This window comes from Phacochoerus africanus, chromosome 1 (genome assembly GCF_016906955.1).
Source record: "Phacochoerus africanus isolate WHEZ1 chromosome 1, ROS_Pafr_v1, whole genome shotgun sequence".
NCBI classification, from domain to species: Eukaryota; Metazoa; Chordata; class Mammalia; order Artiodactyla; family Suidae; genus Phacochoerus; species Phacochoerus africanus.
In genome coordinates, this window is record NC_062544.1 from 38,815,905 (window position 1) to 38,840,653 (window position 24,749).

Consider the following 24,749-nt stretch of genomic DNA (forward strand, 5'->3'; position numbering starts at 1 on the left):
TTAGGGGTTTGAGGAAATGGGGGTAAGAAAATTCATTTCAACAGAAAAAAAAAAAATCTTTAAGAAAATTTCCAATAACCAGAAGATATAAATAAGATTAGAAAACTACCCAAATCTTGTGCCTATAATCAATTTTTTAAACTACTTATTGCAATTGTATAATGCATACTGAGGGGTTCCTTGATGGCCTAGTGGTTAAGGACTCAGCACTGTCACTGCTATGGTTCAGGTCACTGCTGTGGCTCAAGGTTTGATCCCTGGCCCAGGAACTTCCACATGCCATGGGCAAGACCAAAAAATAAAATAAAATAAAATAAAATAAAATAAATATAAAATAAAAAAACTGAACATTTGTAATAATTTCATGTTCATGAAATCCTGTGAGTTACATGAGCTCACAATTATCTCCACCATGTAAACATGAGGGAGGATACCAGGTTAAAGACCTTACATAAGCTAAAGAGCAGAGACTGGTACTTGAAATGAGCTTGAAACAGTCTCAATGACCAAAGTCTCTCAATGCTGTTTATAAACCAATATTAAAATTAAATAATGTAATTAATGCAATAAGAATCCCAAGTATTAAAATTTTAAAATATTACTACTTTTTTTTATTACTAGGACTCAGATCTACTCAAAATGATTAACAGTGACTGAAAATCACAATAGTACTGCACAATGTTGAGTTTGAATACTGGCAAACCACTAAGATGCCTGAACTTTGGCAAGTTCCTTAAAGCCTCATATTTTTCAACATAGAAAAGTCTAATTCCCAACAAAAGTTTTTGTGAGGATTAAATGAGAAATATATGCAAATCATTTGGCAAAGAAGTTAGTAACTTGTCATTACCCATTAATCGGCAGCAATTCTCATCAACTGCTTTAGAATGAATAAACAGGCTCAGGGTATCAGAATTCACTAATGGATCCAGGAGCAGACTCCAGGACCGTGGACTCAAACTCAGTTATCTTCCACTAATAACTCATAGAATTACTCAACACTTTCGACAGCAATTCTCATCAACTGCTTTAGAATGAATAAACAGGCTCAGGGTATCAGAATTCACTAATGGATCCAGGAGCAGACTCCAGGATCATGGACTCAAACTCAGTTATTTTCTACTAATAACTCATAGATTTACTCAACACTTTCCAAATAAGAATAAGCAGTAATGAAATAGCACATAAGAAATTACAGAATAATTATGTGTGATTCCTGGATTAACAATTTTTTTTACAAAGATTAGGACTGATAGGGGAAGGTGAATACAGTCAAATAATAATTTACTGTTTAGAACTTAACACACCATTTTTACATTAAACATGGATACAACATGGACTAGAATGCAAAACATTTTAAATTTTAAATTTTTAATTTATTTAATTCTAAATTATTTTTTAGGAACAAATAACAGACTTCTGAGAATATTAGCATTTGTTTACAGATACTTGTAGCTATGACCTCAAACACACTAAATTTTATTTTTTTTTTACTTTTAGTCTTTTTTTGTCTTTTTAGGGCCATACCCGCAGCATATGGAGGCTCTAGGCTAGAGGTTGAATTGGAGCTACAGCTGCCGGCCACAGCCACAGCCACAGCCACACCACATGTGAGCTGCGTCTGTGACCTACACCACAGCTGACAGCAATTCGGGATCCTTGACACACTGAGGGAGGTAAGGGATCTAACCCTCAACCTCGTGGTTTCTAGTCGGATTCATTCCTGCTGCACCACAATGGGAACCCCTCAAATACACGAAATTTTAAAAATTATTATTAGAATATAAACTAAATCAGGAGTTCCCGTCGTGGTGCAGTGGTTAACGAATCCAACTAGGAACCATGAGGTTACAGGTTTGATCCCTGGCCTTGCTCAGTGGGTTAACCATACGGCGTTGCCGTGAGCTATGGTGTAGGTAGCAGACGCGGCTCAGATCCCACGTTGCTGTGGCTGTGGTGTAGGCGGTGGCTACAGATCCGATTCGACCCCTAGCCTGGGAACCTACATATGCCGTGGGAAGCGGCCCTCGAAAAAGGCAAAAAGACACACACACACCAAAAAAAAATTGTCAAGAATTACTCACAGCAATGTTTCAAACTTTTTTAGTCACAATGCACAGTAGTAAGTTTGGTTTACACTGGCTGCTGCTATAAACACAAACACACATGCTCCTTCCTCCCAAATATTATTAGTTTCTTGAAACATTACTTAGCCTAATGCCTACAATCTGATGTTTCCTATTTTTACTCTTCTTTTCTTCTGATAACAGTTGCAACACCCAGTTTTAAAAACATTGACTTGTGGAGTGTCACTGAGCTTATCAGATAAATCAATATACTAAGAAATACAAAGGAGTTACATTTCTGTGACCTGCCAACTCTACCCATGTGGTTTTGGGCATTTAAAGCCAAGAGCATACAAACCACATCACTTGTCAGGCTGTTTGCCTACTACATACCAGTATTTAAAAACAGGACTCGGAGTTCCCGTCGTGGCGCAGTGGTTAACGAACCCGACTAGGAACCATGAGATTGCGGGTTTGATCCCTGCCCTTGCTCAGTGGGTTAATGATTCGGCGTTGCCGTGAGCTGTGGTTGTAGGTTGCAGATGCGGCTCGGATCCCACGTTGCTGTGGCTGTGGTGTAGGCCAGTGGCTACAGCTCCGATTTGACCCCTAGCCTGGGAACCTCCATATGCCGCAGGAGCGGCCCAAGAAATGGCAAAAAGATGACAAAGAAAAAGAAAAAAAAAAAGAATATAAACTAAATCTGCTAAGAGTTATATAATTATGCCTTCTAAACACCTCTACATTACTTATCCAATTTTTATTATTCAATTTTAATTTTCTTAGGTCATTTTTTTAAAATGCAAGTATAAATGTCAACTTTAATATATAACTGAAATTACAACCTATAAATTAGAAGCAGTTTTTTATTTTTGTGTTTGTTTTTTAGGGCTACACCTGCACCTTATGGAAGTTCTAAGGCTAGGGGTCAAATTGGAGTTACAGCTGCTGGCCTACACCACAGCCACAGCAACGCAGGATCTGAGCCACGTTTGCAATCTAAGCCACAGCTCAAGGTAACACCAGATCCCCAATCCACTGAGCAAGGCCAGGGATTGAACACACATCCTCATGGATACTAGCTGGATCCATTTCCGCTGAGCCACAAAAGGAATTCCAGAAGCATTTTAATAAATGTTTTAACATTTAAACAATGCAAATAAAGGAAAGATATTAATGAATTCCACATATACTCTTACCCCTCTAATATTTCTTTTTATGTTTTACAACAAAATTACCTGCACGTTGACTCTTTCAATCACACAAGAAAGGACATGTAAAACATGCATCTTTGTGTCACATTCTGTAACTTGCTGCAGTAACTGAAAAAGTAGTGTGAACATGGTTTCCAAATACTGTAGGTAAGAAGAAAAAAATTAAAGTTTAGAATAGAAAAGTAAAAACCTTTGCATGTAAACATAAATAAGAAATAAAATTAGGAGTTCCTATAGTGGCTCAGCAGTTAATGAATTCGACTAGCATCCATGAGGACATGGGTTTGATCCCTGGCCTCGCTCAGTGGATTAAGGATCCGGTGTTGCCGTGAGCTGTGGTGTAGGTCGAAGACGCCACTTGGATCCCGAGTTTCGGTGGCTGTGGTGTTGGCTCCGACTGGACCCCTAGCTTGGGAACCTCCATATGCCTCGGGTGCGGCCCTAAAAAGACAATAAAAAAAAAAGAAATAAAATCAAATCATGTCAAAATGATAAAAGATAAATAGCCAAAACCTTAGCATTACCAATTCATATTGGTCAAGGTGCCAATTTCAGGTCCGTGATTTTTTTTTTTTCTTTATTGCTGTTAAGGGTGTGCACTTTAGAATTTAATTCATCCAGAAACTGAATAATGTTTTCAGAAAAAAATTGTGTCTAAACTTTTTGTGTTTATGGAGTTCCCATAGTGGTACAGTGGTTAACGAATCCGACTAGGAACCATGAGGTGGCGGGTTCGGTCCCTGCCCTTGCTCAGTGGGTTAACGATCTGGCGTTGCCGTGAGCTGTGGTATAGGTTGCAGACGCGGCTCGGATCCCAGGTTGCTATGGCTCTGGCATAGGCTGGTGGCTACAGCTCCGATTCGACCCGTAGTCTGGGAACCTCCATATGCCGCAGGAGCGACCCAAGAAATGGCAAAAAGACAAAAAATAAATAAATAAATAAATAAATAAACTTTTTGTGTTTAAATTTTATACTGCTAACTAAACTTTTAACAGTGCTCTGTCATTGCTCTTTCACATTGCCTGTTGTTTTGCAAAGCCTAACTCCTCAAAGCAAACGGAGCACCATTACTGCACTCACAAACCAGCAGTCTGCTATGGTCCTTAACACATTCTGCACAGAGAAATAAATTTTTATAGATAAATTCTTGTAATTCTAAGAATGATAGAATATTTCTGATCAGGAAATAGAAAACAAAAATCTGGGCATTCGCGTTGTGGTTCAGTGGTTAGCAATCCAACTGGGAACCATGAGGTTGAGGGCTCGATCCCTGGCCTCGCTCAGTGGGTTAAGGATCCGGAGTTGCCATGAGCTGTGGGGTAGGTCGCAGACACAGCTCGGATCCCGTGTTGCTGTGGCTATGGCGTAGGCCTGTGGCTATAGCTCCAATTAGACTCCTGGCCTGGGAACCTCCATATGCCGAGGGAAGCGGCCCTAGAGAAGGCCAAAAAACAAAATAAATAAATAAATAAAAATTCAAAAATTAAAAAAAATTAAAAAAGAACAACCACTGGAGTTCCTGCTGTGGCTCAGCAGAAACAAATCTGATTAGGAACCATGAGGTTGCGGGTTTGAACCCTGGCCTCACTCAGTGGGTTAAGGATCTGGCATTGCAGCAAGCTGTGGTGTAGTTCGCAGATGTGGCTAGGATCTGACGTTACTGTGGCTGTGACATAGACCAGCCGCTACAGCTCCAATCGACCCCTAGCCTGGGAACCTCCATATGCAGTGAGTGCAGCCATAAAAAGCAAAAAGAAAAAAAAAGGAAGAAGAAGGAGAAGCACTAATGTCCCAGTCTTAATGACATACTTAGCAAGTGCTCATTGAGTACTAGCTATGTGAAAACACTATGCTAGGTGCTGAGGGCTGAATGAAAAATTTAAAAAATGAGTAAGACTTGGCATTTTGCTTTTCAAGTAATTTGCAATCTGTGTAGGACAGATATATCTACACAGAGCGGGACAGCCTAAGGAGTAAAAGCAATAGACATACATAAAATAAAAGTACTGTTTTATAATTGTGAAAAAGAAAAAATTCAGTAGTCAACTCCAAAACAGTAACAAAATAACTAAACAAAAAACAAGCAGAATAAAAATTAACTATTAAAGCAATTGCATCTAGAATAATTTTAAATGGAGCTTTAATAAATGACAGATATACATAATTTCAGCTATAAAATAATACAATATTCAAATAATATAGTAGAAATTATTATAAAATTTAGAAATAAATACTCTTACCGGAAGAAACTGATCTGTTCTAAACTCAAAATCATCAACAGGTGAAGAGCAGTTAAAGAATACTGACACTATATGAGATTTATCAGGATAAATATATATGAAGTCCAAATATAATAAACCAATCAAAAATAACATTTTTAACTATCTCATAAATTTAACAAAATAATTAACAATTTTTAATATTAAAATTATTTGCAATAAAGTATTTTTCAAAATTTTAAAGGATATTTGACTTCAGAGTTGTGGCTGTTTCAATACGGACCTAGAAGAAAGTATATCATGAATTTCGAATCATTTTAGAACTACTAAACATCATTAATAACAAATGACAAAAAAAATTATTGCAAATCATTTTCCCTGTTCTTTTCGTTAACAATAAAGTCAGAGAGAACATTAACATCTAGAAATAAAAGGACATTCTCTGTATTTAGCAAGATGAAAAAAGACAAAGTAAAATAGTGTCTACTCCCACCCTTCTCAGTTTTCCATAATTTGCTTAAGGAATCTTTAATCCAGTAAGTGCTTCCAGGAAGAAAAATAATTAGCCATAAGTGTGTGGGAACATGGGACTGAGAGAAAACAGTGTGATGATGAGGCCACAGGGAAAGGAAATAGTGAGAAGCAGAGAAGAGAAGCAGGAAAACAGGGTGGGGTTGGGGAAGCTGGAGGACATACAAGTGAAAAGTGAAGGAGGAGAAAAGAGAGAGGAGGACGAAGAACACAAATTCCCACTTGTAACTTCATTCATAGGAAATCCTTGAAATAACCAAAAGATAAAATCTGAGATTTTTCTAAATCCTAAAGTTCACAAATATAGAAAGGTTTGTACAATCTCTTGAACTTCCCAAATCACATCTTCTATGTGTATGAGCATATTATCAGAGCAAATCATATCATGAGAGCATAATCTCCTTATTTTCTCAAGTTTTATCTGTAACTTGACCAGCTAAATTGGCATGAGCTACCCACACTCACAATTTCCACATCAAGTAACATGAACCCAAGCCATGACTAAGTTTTTTATTTGTACTCTATAAAATAACATACCTAGGGAGTTCCCATCGTGGCTCAGTAGAAACAAATCCCACTAGTATTCCCGAAGATACAGGTTCAATACCTGGCCTTGCTCAGTGGGTCAGGGACCCGGCATTGCCATGAGCTGTGGTATAAGTTGCAGACACAGCTCGGATCCCACACTGCTGTGGCACAGGCCAGCAGCCGTAGCTCTGATTCGACTCCTAGCCTGGGAACTTCCATATACTGTGGGTGCAGCCCTAAAAGGCAAAATAATAATTATGATAATAAAAATAATAATAAATCTAAAATTTTTACTTCCAGGCTAAGAGTCATTACTTTTTTAAATGCTGCTACACTGTCCACATCTGTAATAGCAATTGGTTTTTCCTTTGCAGACATTTTTCTTAAAGAAACAGTTCTGGAGTTCCCACACTGGCTCAGCAGATTAAGAACCCAACATAGTGTCCATGACAATGTGGGTTCCATCCCTGGCCTTGCTCACTGGATTAAGGATCTGGAGTTGCCACAAGCTGAGTCCTAAGTCGTAAGCGTTAACTCGGATCTGGTGTTGCTGTGGCTACAGTGTAGGCCAGGAGCTGCAGCTCTGATTCGACCCCTAGCGCAGGAACTCTAAAGAGATTTTTCAGAAAAAGAAAGAAACAGTTCTAATAATTTTACAGGAGCTTCTGATGTCTTGAGATGCTGAGCAGGCATATGCATCAAACATTTAAGTTCAGTAGGGCTGAATCCACAGATTCTAGGAGCCTTGAGCGCAGATGTTTTCTCATGTCTTTTATTTTTATTCATTTTTTCTAAGGGCAATGTGAATATTTCTAGATTTTTAAATGAGGTAACAGATTTGCTGATTATCTAATACATGCAAAGCACAATGCCAAGTGTTCTGCTACAAAATGACCTAATGAGAAGAGGGCACACTTATGTGATTAAAAATACTGTTGTACAGCAGATATTATCACAGCCTTATAAATTAACTATATGTCAATAAAACTTAAAAAAAATATTCTGAAGATGGACGGTGGTGATGGTTGAACAAAATGTTAATGTATTTAATGTTAGTGAAATGTTTGTGTAAAATGGTTAAATGTTAAATTTTATACTATGCATATTTTACCACAATAATAAAAATTAAAATTTAGCTTAAAAAATATTTAACAAGGAACTGTATCTCCCAGGCACTGTGTTGGGTACTACAGAAAAAAGCTGAGTAAGACACATCTAATTCTTTTGTGTGTGTGTGTGTGTGTGTTTTTGCTATGTCTTGGGCCGCTCCCGCGGCATATGGAGGTTCCCAGGCTAGGGGTCGAATCGGAGCTGTAGCCACCGGCCTAGCCAGAGCCACAGCAACACAGGATCCGAGCCGAGTCTGCAACCTACACCGCAGCTCACGGCAACGCCGGATCGTTAACCCACTGAGCAAGGGCAGGGACCGAACCCGCAATCTCATGGTTCCTAGTCGGATTCGTTAACCACTGCGCCACGACGGGAACTCCAGACACGTCTAATTCTTGCCTTCAAAGAGCTTTCAATCCAGCAGGGGCAAAAAAGAACCCAGACAGTAAATAATTACTAATAAAAATGGCTCACTTGAGGAGCTTAAGAAAAGATAATCTCTATAAGGACAGACTATTTCTAGTTATCTTAAAACTGTCAGCATTTAGGACAGTGTGAGGTACACAACTGGCACTCCATTAATAACTTAATTCACAATGACAATAAAAACAAAAATAAATCTATGTGACCTAATCAAACTTACAAGCTTTTGCACAGTAAAGGAAACCATTAAAAAAATGAAAAGACAATCCACAGAAGAGGAGAAAATCTTTGCAAACAATGCAACTGACAAAGGCTTAATCTCTAAAATATAGAAACAGCTCATACAACTCAACAACAACAAAAACAAACAACCCAATCAAAAAATGGGCAGAAGACCTAACAGACATTTCTCCAAAGAAGATATACAAATGGCCAACAAGCACATGAAAAAATGCTCAACATCACTGATTATCAGAGAACACAAATCAAAACTACAATGAGGTACCACCTCACACCAATCAGAATGAGCGTCTTAACAAGTCAACAAATATCAAATTCTAGAGAGGATGTGGAGAAAAAGGAATCCTCCTACACTGTTGGTGGCAATGTAAACTGTAACAACCACTATGGAAAACAGCATGAAGGTTCCTCAGAAAACTAAAAATAGAAACACCATATGATCCAGCAATCCCACTCTTGGGCATATATCCAGACAAAACTTTCCTTGAAAAAGATACATGCACCCCTATGTTCACTGCAGCACTATTCACAATAGCCAGGACATGGAAAACAACCTACATGTCCATCAACAGATGAATACAATAAGAAGATGTGGTACATATATACAATGGAATACTACTCAGCCATAAAAAGGACAAAATAATGCCATTTGCAGCAACATGGATGCAACCAGAAATTCTCACAGTAAGTGAAGTAAGTCAGAAAAAGACAAATACCATATGATATCACTTATATACGGAATCAAATATTTGGCACAAATGATCCTAGCTACAAAACAGAGAAAGATCATGGACATGGAGAGCAGACCTGTGTCTGCCAGCGGGGGGGAAGAAATGGAGGTAGGGGAGTTTAGGGTAGGTAGATGCAAACTGTAACATTTGGAACAGATAGGTAATGGGGTCCTACTGACAGCACAGGGAACTGTATACAGTCTCAGGTTAGAACATGATGGAAGATGATATGAAAATAAAAGAATGGATTTTTTTTTTGGGCTGGGTTGCTTCACTATACAGTGGAAACTGAAAGAACACTGTAAATCAACTATACCTTAATAAAAAAAATTTTTAAATAATTTAATTCACAAACACCAGAACTTGAAAGCCCCTCCAACCAAAGGAAAGCAAACTGCCAGCACACTAACCCCAAAATCTCTCTTGGTTTTCCTTCACAAAAGGACCAGAGATGCACTTAATCTATAATCATGACATCTATGCAAATAAGAATAGGAAACAAAAGGGAAACTTCAATGAAAACTAGCTGTGTTTTCCCTCCTGAAATAGGGAAATCAGAGTAGTACTGCACGCGGAGAAAAAGATGAAATGAATTATGACACCTGTACTTTAGTCTAATTGAGGAAAGGGAAGCCAGATCATAAGGGAAAACGAAAAGCCCTCAGTTTCAGAAAACAGAGAAACATTTAAAATACAACGCAAATAAAAACAAAATTAGCTCTTCCTGGACTATAAAATAAATAGGAAGTACTTACCAATAACGACAATGAATCTACAGTGATTCACAATTAATGGGAGGAAAAAACAGGATTTATAGAATGAAGAACTGGGGAACATAACAGAAGATTGGTAGAAGAGAGTCTAATAAAACAATTTCTAAGACATTATTCAATAAATACTTGATAAATAAACCAGACAATGAAATGTGCTTAAGTCTATCGCACATCTCCAGATTAAACACCAAAAACTAAAATGTGGAGTGGCTGAGTGAGCCTAATGGCTCAGCACTTTAAGGATCCAGCATTGTCACTGTAGCAGCTTGGGTCACTGCCATGGCACAGGCTTGGTCCCTAGCCTGGGAACTTCACATGCCGCAAGCGTAGCCCAAAAAAACAAAAAGTGAAACTAAAAAGATAAACTAATTTCATAATGGGGCAAACAAGTGCCACCAAACTAACAGAACCATTGGAAGGATCCCAGAAAAGTGTGACAGCAACAGAGAAATGAATGAGAAGAAACCACAGGTCAACAGGACTTCCAAAGAAGACTGCTGCATAAAGCAAAAGTAACCAGAAACTCCCCTGTCCAGGGTTGAGAATAAGCCTATGAGGCTCAAGGCCGCTGACCTGAGTTCTAGACTGAGACTAGCCTAATGCCTAACCACTATTATAGCCTGCCCATTGCAGTGAAGGGAATTCCAAATACTAAAGCAGTGAGCCTGGTGCTGGGACCAGAAAGAAATGGCAGTGTCTTAGAAGATTAAACCCATCAGGAATATGTAAATAAGGTGAACATGAGAAAATAATTTTGAAAGTAATCTGCTGAAGAGAAATAGAATAAAGACTTCATAATACTTTATCCTTATTTCTTTATCAATAATCATTTTCTAAGACATGACTCCATGCTGGGCCTAAAAGATAAATAATATTATCCTATATATTGGCACTATTACTACCTAGTCCTACTTATGGTATTTTTTATTCTGCAATTAAGTCAAGATCACTGAATTACACATTTTGATGTAGTTCTTCTGAAACACACACATAAATAAGTTTCACAAAAGAATAAAAAGCACCTTCTACTTATCATCTCCTTTTAAGAAAAAAATTTAAAGCTCATTTTCATATACTATGAATACCAGACATATTAATAGAAAACTAAAACTGACTACAGAAAACTTACTGGATTAAGGTTTTCTTTCTTCCTGGTTTTAGAGTGGCCTAATTTTGTTGTTGTTGTTGTTGTTGTCTTTTTAGGGCCACACTGCAGCATATGAAAGTTCCCAGGCTAGGGGTCAAATTGGAGCTGAAGCAGCCAGCCTACGCCATAGCCAAAGCCATGCCAGATCTGAGCTGCACCTCGGACCTACACCACAGCTTACGGCAACACCAGATCCTTTAACCCACTGAGGGAGGCTAGGGATCGAACCTGCATCCTCATGGATGCTAGTTGGATTCTGGATACTAGCTGGGTTCTTAACCTGCTTGGCCTAGAGTGGCCTAATATTTTTATATCTCACACGCATGTTTTTTGATATTACCCTTGGAAATTATTTTTGTTGAATATAAGTGAAATCAGAATTCATTTTGTGAAAACAAAGACTAGCCCAGAGTTTAAAATCTTTAACAGCATTTTTGAGACAAAAAGGATGGACAAATGGAAAAACAAAATCAAAACTGTAAGACAGAAAGTTTGACAGAACTGGGAGACCCATAAAATGCACAAGCGTGGAAAAATAGGAGGCATTTCAATGCACCTTGTTTAAAAAAATCCTCTGCCCAGATCCTAGCTGCACTTCCCACAGTGCATTCAGGGTTTGCTGCATCGTCTACATGGCACTCAAAGTCTCCTCTTAAACTCTACTAACCGGCTTTCCATCTTGAAAATTCACTATTTCTATGCCGGTAGTCAACCTGCCCATGAAGATGGCCAGTTCCTTGTTTTACAGATAATAAACAACAACATACCCCACCACCAACCTATAAATCTTCCAGTTGTACCACAGTTTACATTACATATGGCCATTTACAAAGTTGAAAGAGTATATTAATGCTAATTTTTCAGTGGCTGAGTATTTGTTTTACTGAAGGTGGCATTATAATCTAAGTAAAATAATAATAATAATTACTTATAATTTCCAAAAATGAAAAATACAACTGGGTCAGAAACCTTACAACTAAAAAAGACCGGTATGAGATAAACAACAAGGTCCTACAATATAGCACAGGGAACTATATCCAATCTCCTGGGACAGAACATGATGGAAAATAATATAAAAAATAATCACTGTGTGTGTGTGTGTATGTATATATACATATATATATATAAAATATATATGGCTGAGTCACATTGCAGAAATTGTTGTGCTATATAGCACAATATAGTAAATCAATTATACTTTAAAAAAGTCCACTGTGTAAATGGAATATTTATCTGGAGTCCTAGAAAAAGAAAGTTCCTCTCATCTTGATACCATGTTGAAAAATAAATTCCAGATGGAACAGAGAACCAACAGTAAAGAGAATGGATTTATTAAACAAAAAAAGAACAAAACAGAAAAAAAGGAAATGAATAAATTGTACTGTACTAAAATTAAAAGCCTCTACTCAACAAAAAAACAAAATGGGGGGAAAAAAGACAAGATAATGAGAGGGGAAAGATACAGACATTCAAGTGTATCTGTAATGTTATATTTCTTAAACAAAATATTTGAAATATTAATGGAAAATTATTACATTTGAAAGATGGAAAACTGAGTGCTTATTACGTTAGCCACTGATTATTTTCTCTTTCTTTGATAAAATTTTTAACTTTTAAAAAGTAAAAAAAAGCCTCTGCTTTTTAAAGATGAGTCTAAAATAAGCTTAGAAGTAAAACTTTTCAAAGTAGTGATTATCTTAAATCTAATCAAATTTTCCCAACATTTATCAAAAAAATTTTTTTCACATACTACAATATTATGATTTCCCATTATGCCTAGGTCATTTTAATAGCTAAATACTGAGAAAAAGTTACAATACTACTCAAATAAACCAAAAAATTTTTACTCAATTTACTTGATATTGCCCCAGATCAAACAATACTGTCATACAACTATCAGAGACAGAGATGTAATCTACCCAGTGGCCTCTAATATTATAAAGTCCTATACCAACTGGAGAAGTTGCATTTTCCAGCTGCTACACTATTTCTATTCTGTCCTAGCCAGCCTTGTAACAACCTGTCTATAACACTAGGAAGCCATATAACCAAAGTGACTCAGGATTAAATCTACCTCAACTCTACAACAGCAGCACTCAAGCAAGAGAATGTAGACTCTGAAAGCCAGAGATTTAGATTCATCAGAATCTGTATACTTCGTGCACATGTATATGTGCATAAACATACAAATGCACACATCTGTATGTTTGTACATGTGTGAATATGTTTGTACACTGTTGTGGTATGTATAAGGTATCTTCCCACATTTCATGAGAGAGCATTTCTCACAGGTTGAAATTAGAATAGTGTATCTTACATACTCCTGATCTTAAATGTACTTTAAAAGGGGGGGAGGGCAAAGTATGCAACATTAATTTAGTGCCTTACTACATACTATCTTAAGAAGTTATAACAAGATAATTGTGCCACGGTGAAACTATAAAGGTGTAATAACGAGACGTAGTCACCAGAAGATATATAGGAAAAGGGCAAAAGCTGAACTTAGAGCAGCATTTCTTCAAAGTGTTTTCCTTGGTATTAATGTGTATGTTATCTTGGATAGTCACAATACAAATGTACATTTTAAAAGTTGTGGGAGGAGAGGATTAAGACAGCGGTATAAAAGGACTAGAGCTCAACTCCTCTCCTAAAAACAACAAAACTCACAACTAAGAGCTGAGCAATCCCCACCCAAATGGACTGAGAAACCTTAAAAAAGATACCCTACTCCAGAAGAAAAAGAGGAGGACACATCAAGAGGTAGGAGGGGCGATTTCACGATATAAACAACCCCATACCACCTGGGTGGGAAGCCCCACAGACTGGAAACTAACTGGTTTACAGAGAGAGATTCACCTACAGGAGTGAGAGTTCTGAGCCCCACATCAAACCCTCACGTGCGGGGATCCGGCACTGGGAGAAAGAGCCCCTGGAACATCTGGCACTGAAGGCCAGTGGGGCTTGTGCACAGGAGCTCCACGGGACTGGGGGAAATGGAGATCCCATTCTTAAAAGGCACACACCGACTTTCACGTGCACTGGATCCCAGGGCAGAGCAAAGTCTCCATAGGAATCTGGGTCAAACCTGACTGCAGTTCTTGGAGGACATCCTGGGAAAACAGGGGTGAATGTGCCTTGTTGTGGCAAGGGAGGGACATTGAAGACAAAGCTGTCAGGAATATTTAGAAGCTGCCTTTCTCTGGAGGTGGCCATTTTGGGAAAAATCTGGCCCCACCAGTACGTCAACACTGAGAAGCCCCAGGGCAAACAACAATCCAGGTGGGATCACAGCCCCACCCCTGAGTAAACAGGCTACCTAAAGACCCCTCAGGCACACAGCTGCCTCGAATCCTATCCAGAGACTAAGCCCCACCCACCAGAGGGATCAGAATCAGCTTCACTTACCAGTGGGCAGGCATCAGCCCCCCACCCCAATCAGGAAGCCTACAGCAAGCCCCCCATACCAACTTCAGCCACAAGGGGGGCAGACATCAGAAGTAAGAGAGGCTATAACCCTATTATCTGTAAAAAGGTCACCACACCAAAAACCTGTAAAAATGAAAAGACAGAGAACTATAACTCAGATGAGGGAGAAAGGAAAAACCCCAGAAAAACAGCTAAGTGAGGAGATTCTCAGCCTCCAGGAAAAAGACTTTAGATTCTTGATGCTGAAGATGATGCAAGACATTGGAAATAAACTGGAGGCAAAGATGGATAATTTACAGGAAACACTGACCAAAGAGATACAAGATATAAAACTTAAACAAGAAGAGATGCAAAGTACAATAACTGAAATAAAAATTTCATTAGAAGCAGCTAACAGCAGAATACAGGAGGCAGAAGAACAAATAAGCGAGGTGGAGGACAGATTAGTGGAAATTACGGATGTGGAACAGAAAAGAGAAAAAAGACTGAAAAGAAATGAAGAGAGTCTCAGAGAACTCTGGGACAACGTGAAACACACCAACATCTGTATTATAGGGGTGCCAGAAGGAGAAGAGAGAGAGAAGGGGACAGAAAAAATATTCCAAGAGATAATAGCCAAAAATGTCCCTCACATGGGAAAGGAACCACTCACTCAAATCCAGAAAGTACAATGAGTACCATATAAAATAAACCCAAGGAGGAACAACCCAAGACACATATTCATCAAACTGACCAAAATTAAAGACAAAGAGAAAATCTTGAAAGCAGCTAGGGAAAAGAAACAAGTAACATACAAGGGAACTCCAATAAGGTTATCAGCAGATTTTTCAGCAGAAACTCTGCAGGCCAGAAGGGAGTGGCATGATATACTTAATGTGATGAAAGGAAAAAACCTCCAACCAAGATTACTCTACCCAGCAAGGCTATCATTTAGATTTGAAGGAGCAATCAAAACCTTCACAGATAAGCAAAAGCTGAGAGAATTCAGCAACACTAAACCAGCCTTACACCAAATACTAAAGGAACTTCTCTAGGCAGAAAAGAAAACACATCAACAGGAAACAAAAATTCCACAAATGACAAGGCTCACCAGTAAAGGTATATATACAGTAAAGATACAAAATCATCCATGCACAATTATACCACCAAAATCAGAAATCATGAGAAGAGGTGGGTACAAATGCAGGACACTGGAGATGAACTTGCAATTAAGAGAACAACAACTTAAAACAATCTCATATACATATAAACTCTTATATCAAAACTTCAGAATAACTGCAAACCAAAAATCTACAATTGATACATAAACAAGGAATCTCTGAAGAAAAAATATATCTCATAGTAAATAAGTGCATAATCCACCATGAAGGGGGTCATCTGTCATCATTCTTGGAATGCTGAAGTCTTCTTACATCTGATTCTGATTTCCTCTCCATCAAAGAATTTATGATAATTAAATAATGCAACTGTACAATTAAATAATACAGTTCTACAATTGTATTATTAGTAACCATTTATCTCCATGGTACAATGTAAAGTCTATAATGTCTTGTTTACCACATCACCTAGAATGGTGTAATGCCTTTATTGGAGAATCAATAAGATGTAACAAATTGTGAAGACATATTTATATAGTTACACTGTTTCTTAACCAATTTACGCATTTTATATTTTACTTATTTTCAGAAGGTGTATTATTTTTGTTATTCTTATCAGTTAAGTTATTCTTTTTATCATGATATATAAAATATTTAATGGTATATAAGGCTTTCTTCTTTATAAATTTTAGTTGCATAATATACACAATTTTAATATAATGCTTATTTTTAAAGAAAAATTGCAATGTAATAGATGATACTAAATAGTAAAGACGAAAGCCATACAAAATGGGATAAAGTATAGAATAAATTTCCTATTTGTCTCAGCATATTTTCCATTCCACTTCTCCAGAGGGAGTCACTTAATCTGTTTCTTAAGATCCATGATATAATAATCTGTGTGAATGTAACTGTGTTTAAATATATGTATTTTATTTTGTAAAAAAAATAAAAATATATATCCATAAAAAAATAAAAAATAAAAGAGTAAAAGTTGTGATCAACACTATAAAAAAAAAAGTTATGATCAGTCCCATAGTAAAGAGGACTATTTGTATACTTAGTTCAGTGTTTCCCAAACTTACCTTGTCATGTAACCCTTTTCCCCAATAATGCTTGTTGATATGTGATAGAATTAATGTTCTGCTTTTGAAGTGCTTACTCAATAACACATTTTCCCTTTATTTTTCTCCCAATAGACTCATCAGAAGGTACAAGATCCAAGAAATTTCTCTCTTTACCAAATAAAGCTTAGCTTGAAATTTAAATCTTTTCTAACACTTGAATAAAGCATTTAACGTCTTTACTCTGATACCTCTGACAGAACAGCAAATGGAATTTCCAACTAGGAAAACAAAGCCTAAATCTTATAAATACTTTATTCTAAAGCTACTACAAAAGTAAATAAATTCCAGCAAATAGTAAACTCAGAAACAGCTAGGCTTTCTTAATAAACTTCTAATAATTTAAAACATGGTAAAATAAAACTGGATTCCCTTGTTTACGCATACTTAAAGTATTTAATAATTAGAGAATAATATTTAAATTCTCAATTGTTAACACAAAGTAGATCATATTTAAGTAGAAAATCCAAAGATCAGTTCTATTTGCCTTTGGAATGTACCACTCTTTCTACAATTGTTTCCTTAATTTCATAATTTCTCTAATTATGTTTTCCTTCATTGAATGTTAAAAGTAGTTTATATTATCATGGCACACATGTAAAAATGAGAAAAGTATGGCCCAAGGCTTTGTTGAGAAACAGGGTAATCAAGTGGGTTCAAAAAATTTTTAAAGGGGGGTATACTGAGAAATGATTAAATAAGATCTTAGCATAATTCAAGGAGAAAAGAATCACTTCATTTTATCTAAAAATGATTTGAAATTCAGGGGGAAAAATCACTTTCTAAAGTCTATGCTGGAGTCAAATAAAGCCCAAGACAAAGAAATATACATTAAGTAATGAATACATTTACTCGGGCATAAAATAAAGCACCAACGGGAGGGAAAAGCTATTACACACCATGATGAACGTTTTTTTTAAAAAAAAAAAAAAAAAAAAGTCTTTGAATAACTGACACATAATAAAGCAGCAAACCTACTGTTTTGAAGGGGAACAAGGCAACAAAGAAGTCATTATCAAATTTTCAGTAACAGAAAATCAAGATTATTATGTGAACATTATATATAAAGAAAAAGTCCTAAAAGAAGCACTCTCCAAGGCTGAAAAAACAACAACAACAACAAAAATCATCCTCAGAACTGAGAGACAGTAAAGAATCAACAAGGGTAAAACAGATTATGGTGCTATCTCAACTGTAAGAATGACGAATTCTACCCTGAATAGGAAAAAGAATATGTAAGCTATAAAAGCGTCTTTAAAAACTCTTCTTTTACTCTTACTTTTAAAATTATAATTTTAGAATAGTAGAGTTTGATTAAATTTTTTTTCATTGACTAGTGATGAGAAGGGCAAATAATAATAGCATGACTTTCTTTCTTCAAATCACATTGTTCACCAAGGAAATTTCACAGCAGTGAAATGCCACCAACGTTCTAAAGAAAGATAAAAACTGTTTCTGAACTTGAACTTTAATGTAGGTCGAATAGCCCTTTTAAAACATTTAAGCAACATACCACTAAATCTTGATCCTGAAGCAAGTTACAAATTGCCTCATATAACATGGGTCTTAAGTCAGACTTGAATTTCACAGAAATCCACTGACCGATGAGCCATATCACCCTGCGTCGCAATGGTTTATACCTAGATAGGGAAAACAATGAAATTAAAATGTTAAATATTTTAAGACATCTATTTTGCTTAATATATTCCACCATTTTAAAAATAACTTTCTAGGGGTCGAAACAGAGCTGCAGCTGCCAGCCTACGCCACAGCCATAGCAACGCAGGATCTGAGCCATTTCTGCAATCTACACCACAGCTCGGGGCAATGCAGGACCGTTAGCCCACTGTGTGAGGCCAGGGATCAAACCCGCAGACTGATAGTTACTGGTCAAGTTCATTACCACTGAGCCACAACAGTAACTCCTATTTCACCATTTAAATCTAAACTGTAGTAAGAAAACAATGTGCCCTTTTTATATAAAGTTTAAAAGTTACTTCTAAATGTACCATAGTATAAATACTAAGTTCTGATCTAAAAACCTAAAAATTCTTAGGCAGATATATTGTAAATCTAATTGTTTTGTATTAAAGAATTATAACATAGATATGTACATAAAAATCAAGTTCACTTTTGTTCCTCAAGTAACCAAAAACAATCTGAATAGGTATAACTAGATAATGTCTTAAACCATAAGGCTGGAGAGGCCCCCAAAAGTAATTATTAATAAAGTAGCACATGTACTCAACTTTCTAATTCCAATTCTATTAGTATCATAAAGATTATTTGCAGAACATTGTGAGAGATTTCTAGACTTGTATAAAATATTCATATAAATTTACACTGAAATCAGCTAAACTTTCTAATTTTGTAAAAGGAGCTCAATTACAAAATGTGATTAAGATTATCAAAAATAATTATTTACATTTTAAAAGTTGTAAAACATTTGCAGTTAACATGTACTTGTATTTGTTTCTCTATGACCATCTTTGCTAAAGGAAATGAAGGTCCCTTAGACAAGGCAAAAAACCACTTTTGCCCAAGAATTCCACCCACAAAGTCTCTTCTTGATGTTAAATAAATTTTAGTGGCAAGATAATATTAACTTCTGGATAAATGGAGTAAACTAATGAATATACTACCTTTTTAGAAAATTACGACCTTTTTTGTCTTTTTTGTTTTCTTCTACTTTTTTTTTTTTTTTTTTTTTTAACAGCCACACCTGTAGCAAGTTCCCAGGCTAGGGGCTGAATCACAGCTGCAGCTGCCAGCCTACACCATAGCCACAGCAACAACAAATCCAAGCCACAGGTGCAACCTACACTTCAGCTTGTGGCAAACCCTGGATCCTTAACTCACTGAGTGAGGCTCAGCTGTTGGGTTCTTAACTTTGAGACACAACAGGAACTCCAGAAAATTACAATCTTCTAAGATTATCAAACACACAGAATTACTCATTAAAGCTGCAAAAAAAAGTAAGTATTCCCTACTCTCAAAATGTTTAACACACATAAAAGAATCAAAGTTTGCAAAACCATATACTAGGATTTCAGAAAGAGAGGAGACAGAGGGAAATGGATTTGAACAGCCTGTAAGATAAACAGTATTTTGGGCAGAAAACTTTAAAAAAAAAAAATGCTAATTCAAAGGATAGGTATTATTTGAACAAAGCCATAGAAGTGGAAGTAAACAGGACTTATGTAGAGTAAATGAAGGAGCCTTCAATTTTGAACTGAGATCTTTGGGATTACTACAATTCTATTCCAGACAGAGAATAAAGCCCAGAAAGGTTCAAATTCCAAGACGACAGTCACTTCTGGGCAGAGTTAAAAGATGAGTCAGTTTGTTCCTCAAAGTGTGGTCCCGGGACCAGCAATATCATTATCTAGAAGTGTGACAGAATCTGATCCAGACCCTGACCCATAACCTAAACCAGAACCAGCATTTTATCAAGATTGCCAGGTGATTCATATGCACATTAAGGTTTCAGAAATACTGGTCTGGATCAGCTCTGTCCAAAAGAAATATAATGCAAGCCAAATATGCATTTTCAAATTTGTTACTACCTGCATTTAAAATACATAAAAAGATAAAATAAATTTTGATAATATTTATTGCAAAATACCTAGAATATTATCATTTCAACATATAATCAGTACATATTTTACATTGCTTTAGTTTTCAAGTTCAAATTTTAGATACTTAGAATTAAAGTCATTTCCTCAGATGCACTAAGTACATTTCAAGTGCTCAAAAGCCATGTATACTAGCTACTATACTAGAGGCACAGTCTAGACTAAACAGGCTCTAGGATTTAAGGAAAATCAAACTGCACATCTGTTTCCCTATTGAGGGCTTTCTCTCCATCAAATGTGCATTAGCTTCTTGAGGGCAGAGTCAAAGCCCTTCTTATTCACCAATGCCTCTACAGGACACGATAAATTCCAGTGCTGAAAATATTTGTAGATAGAATAAATGATTGGATAAATAGCTATTTATGGGTCAAAATTACTTTTTTTTTTTTTAGGGCCACACCCGAAGTATATGGAGGTCCCCAAGCTAGGGGTCCAATCGGAGCTGTAGCGGTCGGCCTACACCACAACCACAGCAACACCATATCCAAGCTGCGTCTGCGACCTACACCACAGCTCATGGCAACGCCGGATCTTTAACCCACTGAGTGAGGCCAGGGATCAAACCTGCATCCTCGTGGATACCAGTCAGATTTGTTAACTGCTGGGTCACGAAAGGAACTCCCAAAATTACTTTTAAAGCATCTTCCACTCCACAAATCCACGGCTCTAAATATTTGTAAAATGATGGATGGCTTTCTATGCATTTATTAAAGTAGAGTCAAGGAATGTTAACTGATCTATGATCACAGGCATTCTGATCCGTACCACACACATAAAAATAAATCACTAGAGAGGACAAGATGGCGGAGGAGTAGGGGGACACGCTCGCCCTCTCCCACAAACACAACAAAAAAAGCACATCTACAGAATAAATGACTCGCACAGAACAGCAACCAATCGCTGGCAGAGGAACCTAAACTCCAATAACGGCAAGAAGTTCGTGACATTACTGGGCAGAACGGGAGAAAAGAGGAGAGTGAGAGAAGGAGAATCCGAGCAGGACGGGCGCTCCCGAAAGGGAACTGCGGAGGAGAAAGGGATCCCGCACCCTGGAAAGTCACCTACACGGGGGAAAGATCAAACGAACCGGAGGAATCTCCAGATGCAGAGAAGAGTGTAGCAGTAAGTTGGAGTATGGAAAAGCCGATCAAGAACTTAACGGACCATCTGGACTATGGGCACAGTCACCAAAGATTGAGACGCCTGGGTGGGGGCTGGGCACCGAATCCTCGGCTCCAGAGGTTAGTCCCCACGAAAGGGCCAGGGGACGCCTGGGTGGGGGCTGGGCACCGAATCCTCGGCTCCAGAGGTTAGTCCCCGAGAAAGGGCCGGGGGACGCCTGGGTGGGGTCTGGGCACTGAGACTTCGCCTCCAAAGGTTAGTCCCCGGGAAAGGGACGGGGGACACCTGGATGGGGACTGGGCACCGAGACCTAGGCTCCAGAGGTTAGTCCCCGGGCTGGGGGTGGGTGGGGGGGCAGAGCAGAAACTTCTTGGGAGGTCTAGAAACCATTTGACGGGGCAGAGGCTGCCTGGGAGACTAGAAAACAAAGCTGTGGCAGAGGAAGGGAGCAATACTCTAGGGGCAGGGAAGTGGAAAGCCGCATCAGAGGGAACCTGGGAGAAGAGCCTGGTCTGCCCCCATGCTGGGGAGGGGAAAGAAGAAGGGGTGGGTTCCCATGGAATACCCCCCATGCCACAGCAAGCTTACAGGCCCGCTAGCTAGCTGAAAGCTGTGCTTCCCAGTGCATCCCCTCCCCACACCCCCACCACCCCCTATGCTCTCCCGAACCTGGGGCTGCCTGCCATCCAGGAGGGCTGGCCTCAACAATTGCCTGAAGCCTACCACCGCAGGGGCTGTCCCTGCACAGGCCTACTTGCCCTTTGGAGGGGCTACACTTTCGCAGAGTAGCATCAAACACCACCAGCCCCCTGAGAAAAGGCCTGCAGCCCAGAAAAGCTAGAACAAGCCTAGCCAGGCAGTGAATAGACTGCCTAATTCTCGGACGGTTTTTCTAAGTCGGGCTGCCCCAGGGAGGAGTCTCTTGGATTTCCAGCGGCCCTGCTACCCACCCAAGCCCCCATGGGGAGCCAAGACCTAGTGGACCAGCTGCATAGGACTGCCAGCTCCAGGCAGGACCCACTGCAGCCCAGAAAAGCTGCAACAAGCCTGGCCGAGTCGGGAAAAGATCTCAGACGGTTTTTCTGAGTCAGGCTGCCCCGGGGAGGAGTCTCTTCGGTTTCCAACGGCACTGCTACCCGCCCAAACCCCCCAGAGGGTGCCAAGACCTAGTGGATCAGCCGCATAGGACTGCCAGCTCCAGGCAGGACCCACTGCAGCCCAGAAAAGCTGCAACAAGCCTGGCCGAGTCGGGAAAAGATCTCAGACGGTCTTTCTGAGTCGGGCTGCCCTGGGGAGGAGCCTCTTGGGCTTCCAGCGGCCCTGCTACCCGCCCAAGCCCCCAGGGGGTGCCCCACTCCCGCGGAATACCTGCTCAGCACCACCAGCCCCCTGGAAGAGCCCCTGCAGCCCAGAAAAGCTGCAACAAGCTTGGCCACACTGTGAAAAGATCCGCCTTCATTCTCAGGCCGTCCTTCTGAGTTGGGCTGCCCTAGGGAAGAGCCTCTTAGGTTCTCAGTGACCCAGATAGATGCTCCAGCCCCCAAGGGGGGGCTGCACTCCTGAGGAACAGCTGCCCAACACCGCCAACCCCCTGCAAGAACCCCACAGCCTAAAAACACCAGAGCAAGCTCTGCATGACCAAGTGAAATCTGCTACCATCGTGGTGTGGACCTCCCAGTCCTGTCTGCCCTCAGGAAGTCCTCCTTTGCCTCAAAGAAACACTGTTAGCCCCATCAACACTCCAGAAAAGCCACACTGCCTCAAAAAAGATTCACCAACAACGCCAGCCCTCAGGAAATATTCCACGGCAGTGACAAGGCAAACACTGCCCAATAACGGAGAGTACAACTCCCTCAGGAGAGAGAAAACAACAAGCAAGATGAAGAAGCTGAGAAACCACCCCCAGTCAAACCAACAGGAGAACTCACCTAAAACAGTCAACAATGAAACAGATCTCTGCAGTCAGACAGACCTGGAGTTCCAAAGAGAAATAGTGACAATACTGAAGGAATTAAGAGAAGGTATGAACAGTAATGCAGATACCCACAGAAAGGAACGAGAAAATATAAGGAGGAGCCAAGAAAAACTAGAACATTCATTTGCAGAGATGCAAACTGAACTAAGGGCAGTAAAAACCAGAATGAATAATGCAGAAGAACGAATCAGTGATATGGAAGATAGAATAATGGAAATCACTCAATCCGGTCAACAGACAGAAAACCGAATCAAAAAACTGGAAAGCAATATAAGAGACCTATGGGATAATACAAAGCGGGCCAATCTACGCATAATAGGAATTCCAGAAGGAGTAGAAAAAGATAAGGGGATGGAAAATATATTTGAAGAAATTATCGCTGGAAACTTCCCAAATCTAAAGGATACTGGGTTCAAGATACAAGAAGCACAGAGGGCCCCAAACCAACTGAACCCAAATAGACCCACACCAAGACACATCATAATAAAAATGGCAAAAGTTAGTGATAAAGAGAGGATCCTAAAGGCAGCAAGAGAAAAACAGAATGTTACCTACAAGGGAACCCCCATAAGAATATCAGCTGACTTCTCTACAGAAACACGACAGGCCAGGAGGGAATGGCAAGAGATATTTAAAGTGCTCAAAGGAAAAAATATGCAACCTAGAATACTCTATCCAGCAAGAATATCATTTAAAACAGAAGGGGAAATAAAAATTTTTTCCAACAAACAAAAACTTAAACAATACTGCAACACAAAACCCAGGTTAAAGGAAATATTGAAAGGGCTTCTCTAAACCAAAAAGAAAGGAAGGAAAGGGAAGAAAAAAGAAAAGAAAAAAGAAGAAGAGAAGAAGAGGAAGAACTAGGACTGAGGAAACCACAATCAGAGAGCAGTCACTCAAATAAGCCAGCATACAGATTTAATCATGAACAGGCCTCAAACAAAATAAAATTAAAAAGAAAAAAGAAAAAAGAGTCATCAAAACCATAAAATGTGGGCAAGGGATGTTAGGAAGTAAATAACCCTTTTTGTTTGTTTGTTTGTATGTTTCTCTCCTTAATTTTAATATAGTAATGAAGGGTTTGAACTTACAGGACCATCAGGCTAAAACACACAATTATGGGAAGGGGTTAGCATACTTAAAAAACAGGGCAACCACAAGCCAAAACCAAATACTGCATTTGCAAAAAATGAAAAAAAAATACACTCAAGCAGATAATAACAGGAGACCATCCAACCAAAAAAAAAAAAAAGGAAGAATGGAGAACCATAGAATCAACTGGAACACGAGGTTCAAATGGCAATAAATAATCATCTATCAATTACCACCTTAAATGTCAATGGACTGAACGCCCCAATCAAAAGACACAGAGTGGCTGAGTGGA

General features: G+C 38.7%; 1 protein-coding gene across 3 annotated transcripts in view; it reads right to left on the reverse strand.

Annotated features, from left to right (window-relative positions):
* IPO11 (importin 11) overlaps window positions 1-24,749 on the reverse strand; it is a 229,735-nt gene that overhangs the window by 115,280 nt on the left and 89,706 nt on the right. For all 3 annotated transcript variants that reach the window (XM_047753902.1, XM_047753974.1, XM_047754048.1), the window contains exons 16-19: window positions 18,144-18,270; window positions 5,750-5,783; window positions 5,522-5,562; window positions 3,305-3,421 (exon numbers count right to left, since the gene is read on the reverse strand). In XM_047753902.1, coding sequence (XP_047609858.1) covers window positions 3,305-3,421; window positions 5,522-5,562; window positions 5,750-5,783; window positions 18,144-18,270 — 319 coding nt within the window. The remainder of the gene's footprint in view (window positions 1-3,304; window positions 3,422-5,521; window positions 5,563-5,749; window positions 5,784-18,143; window positions 18,271-24,749) is intronic.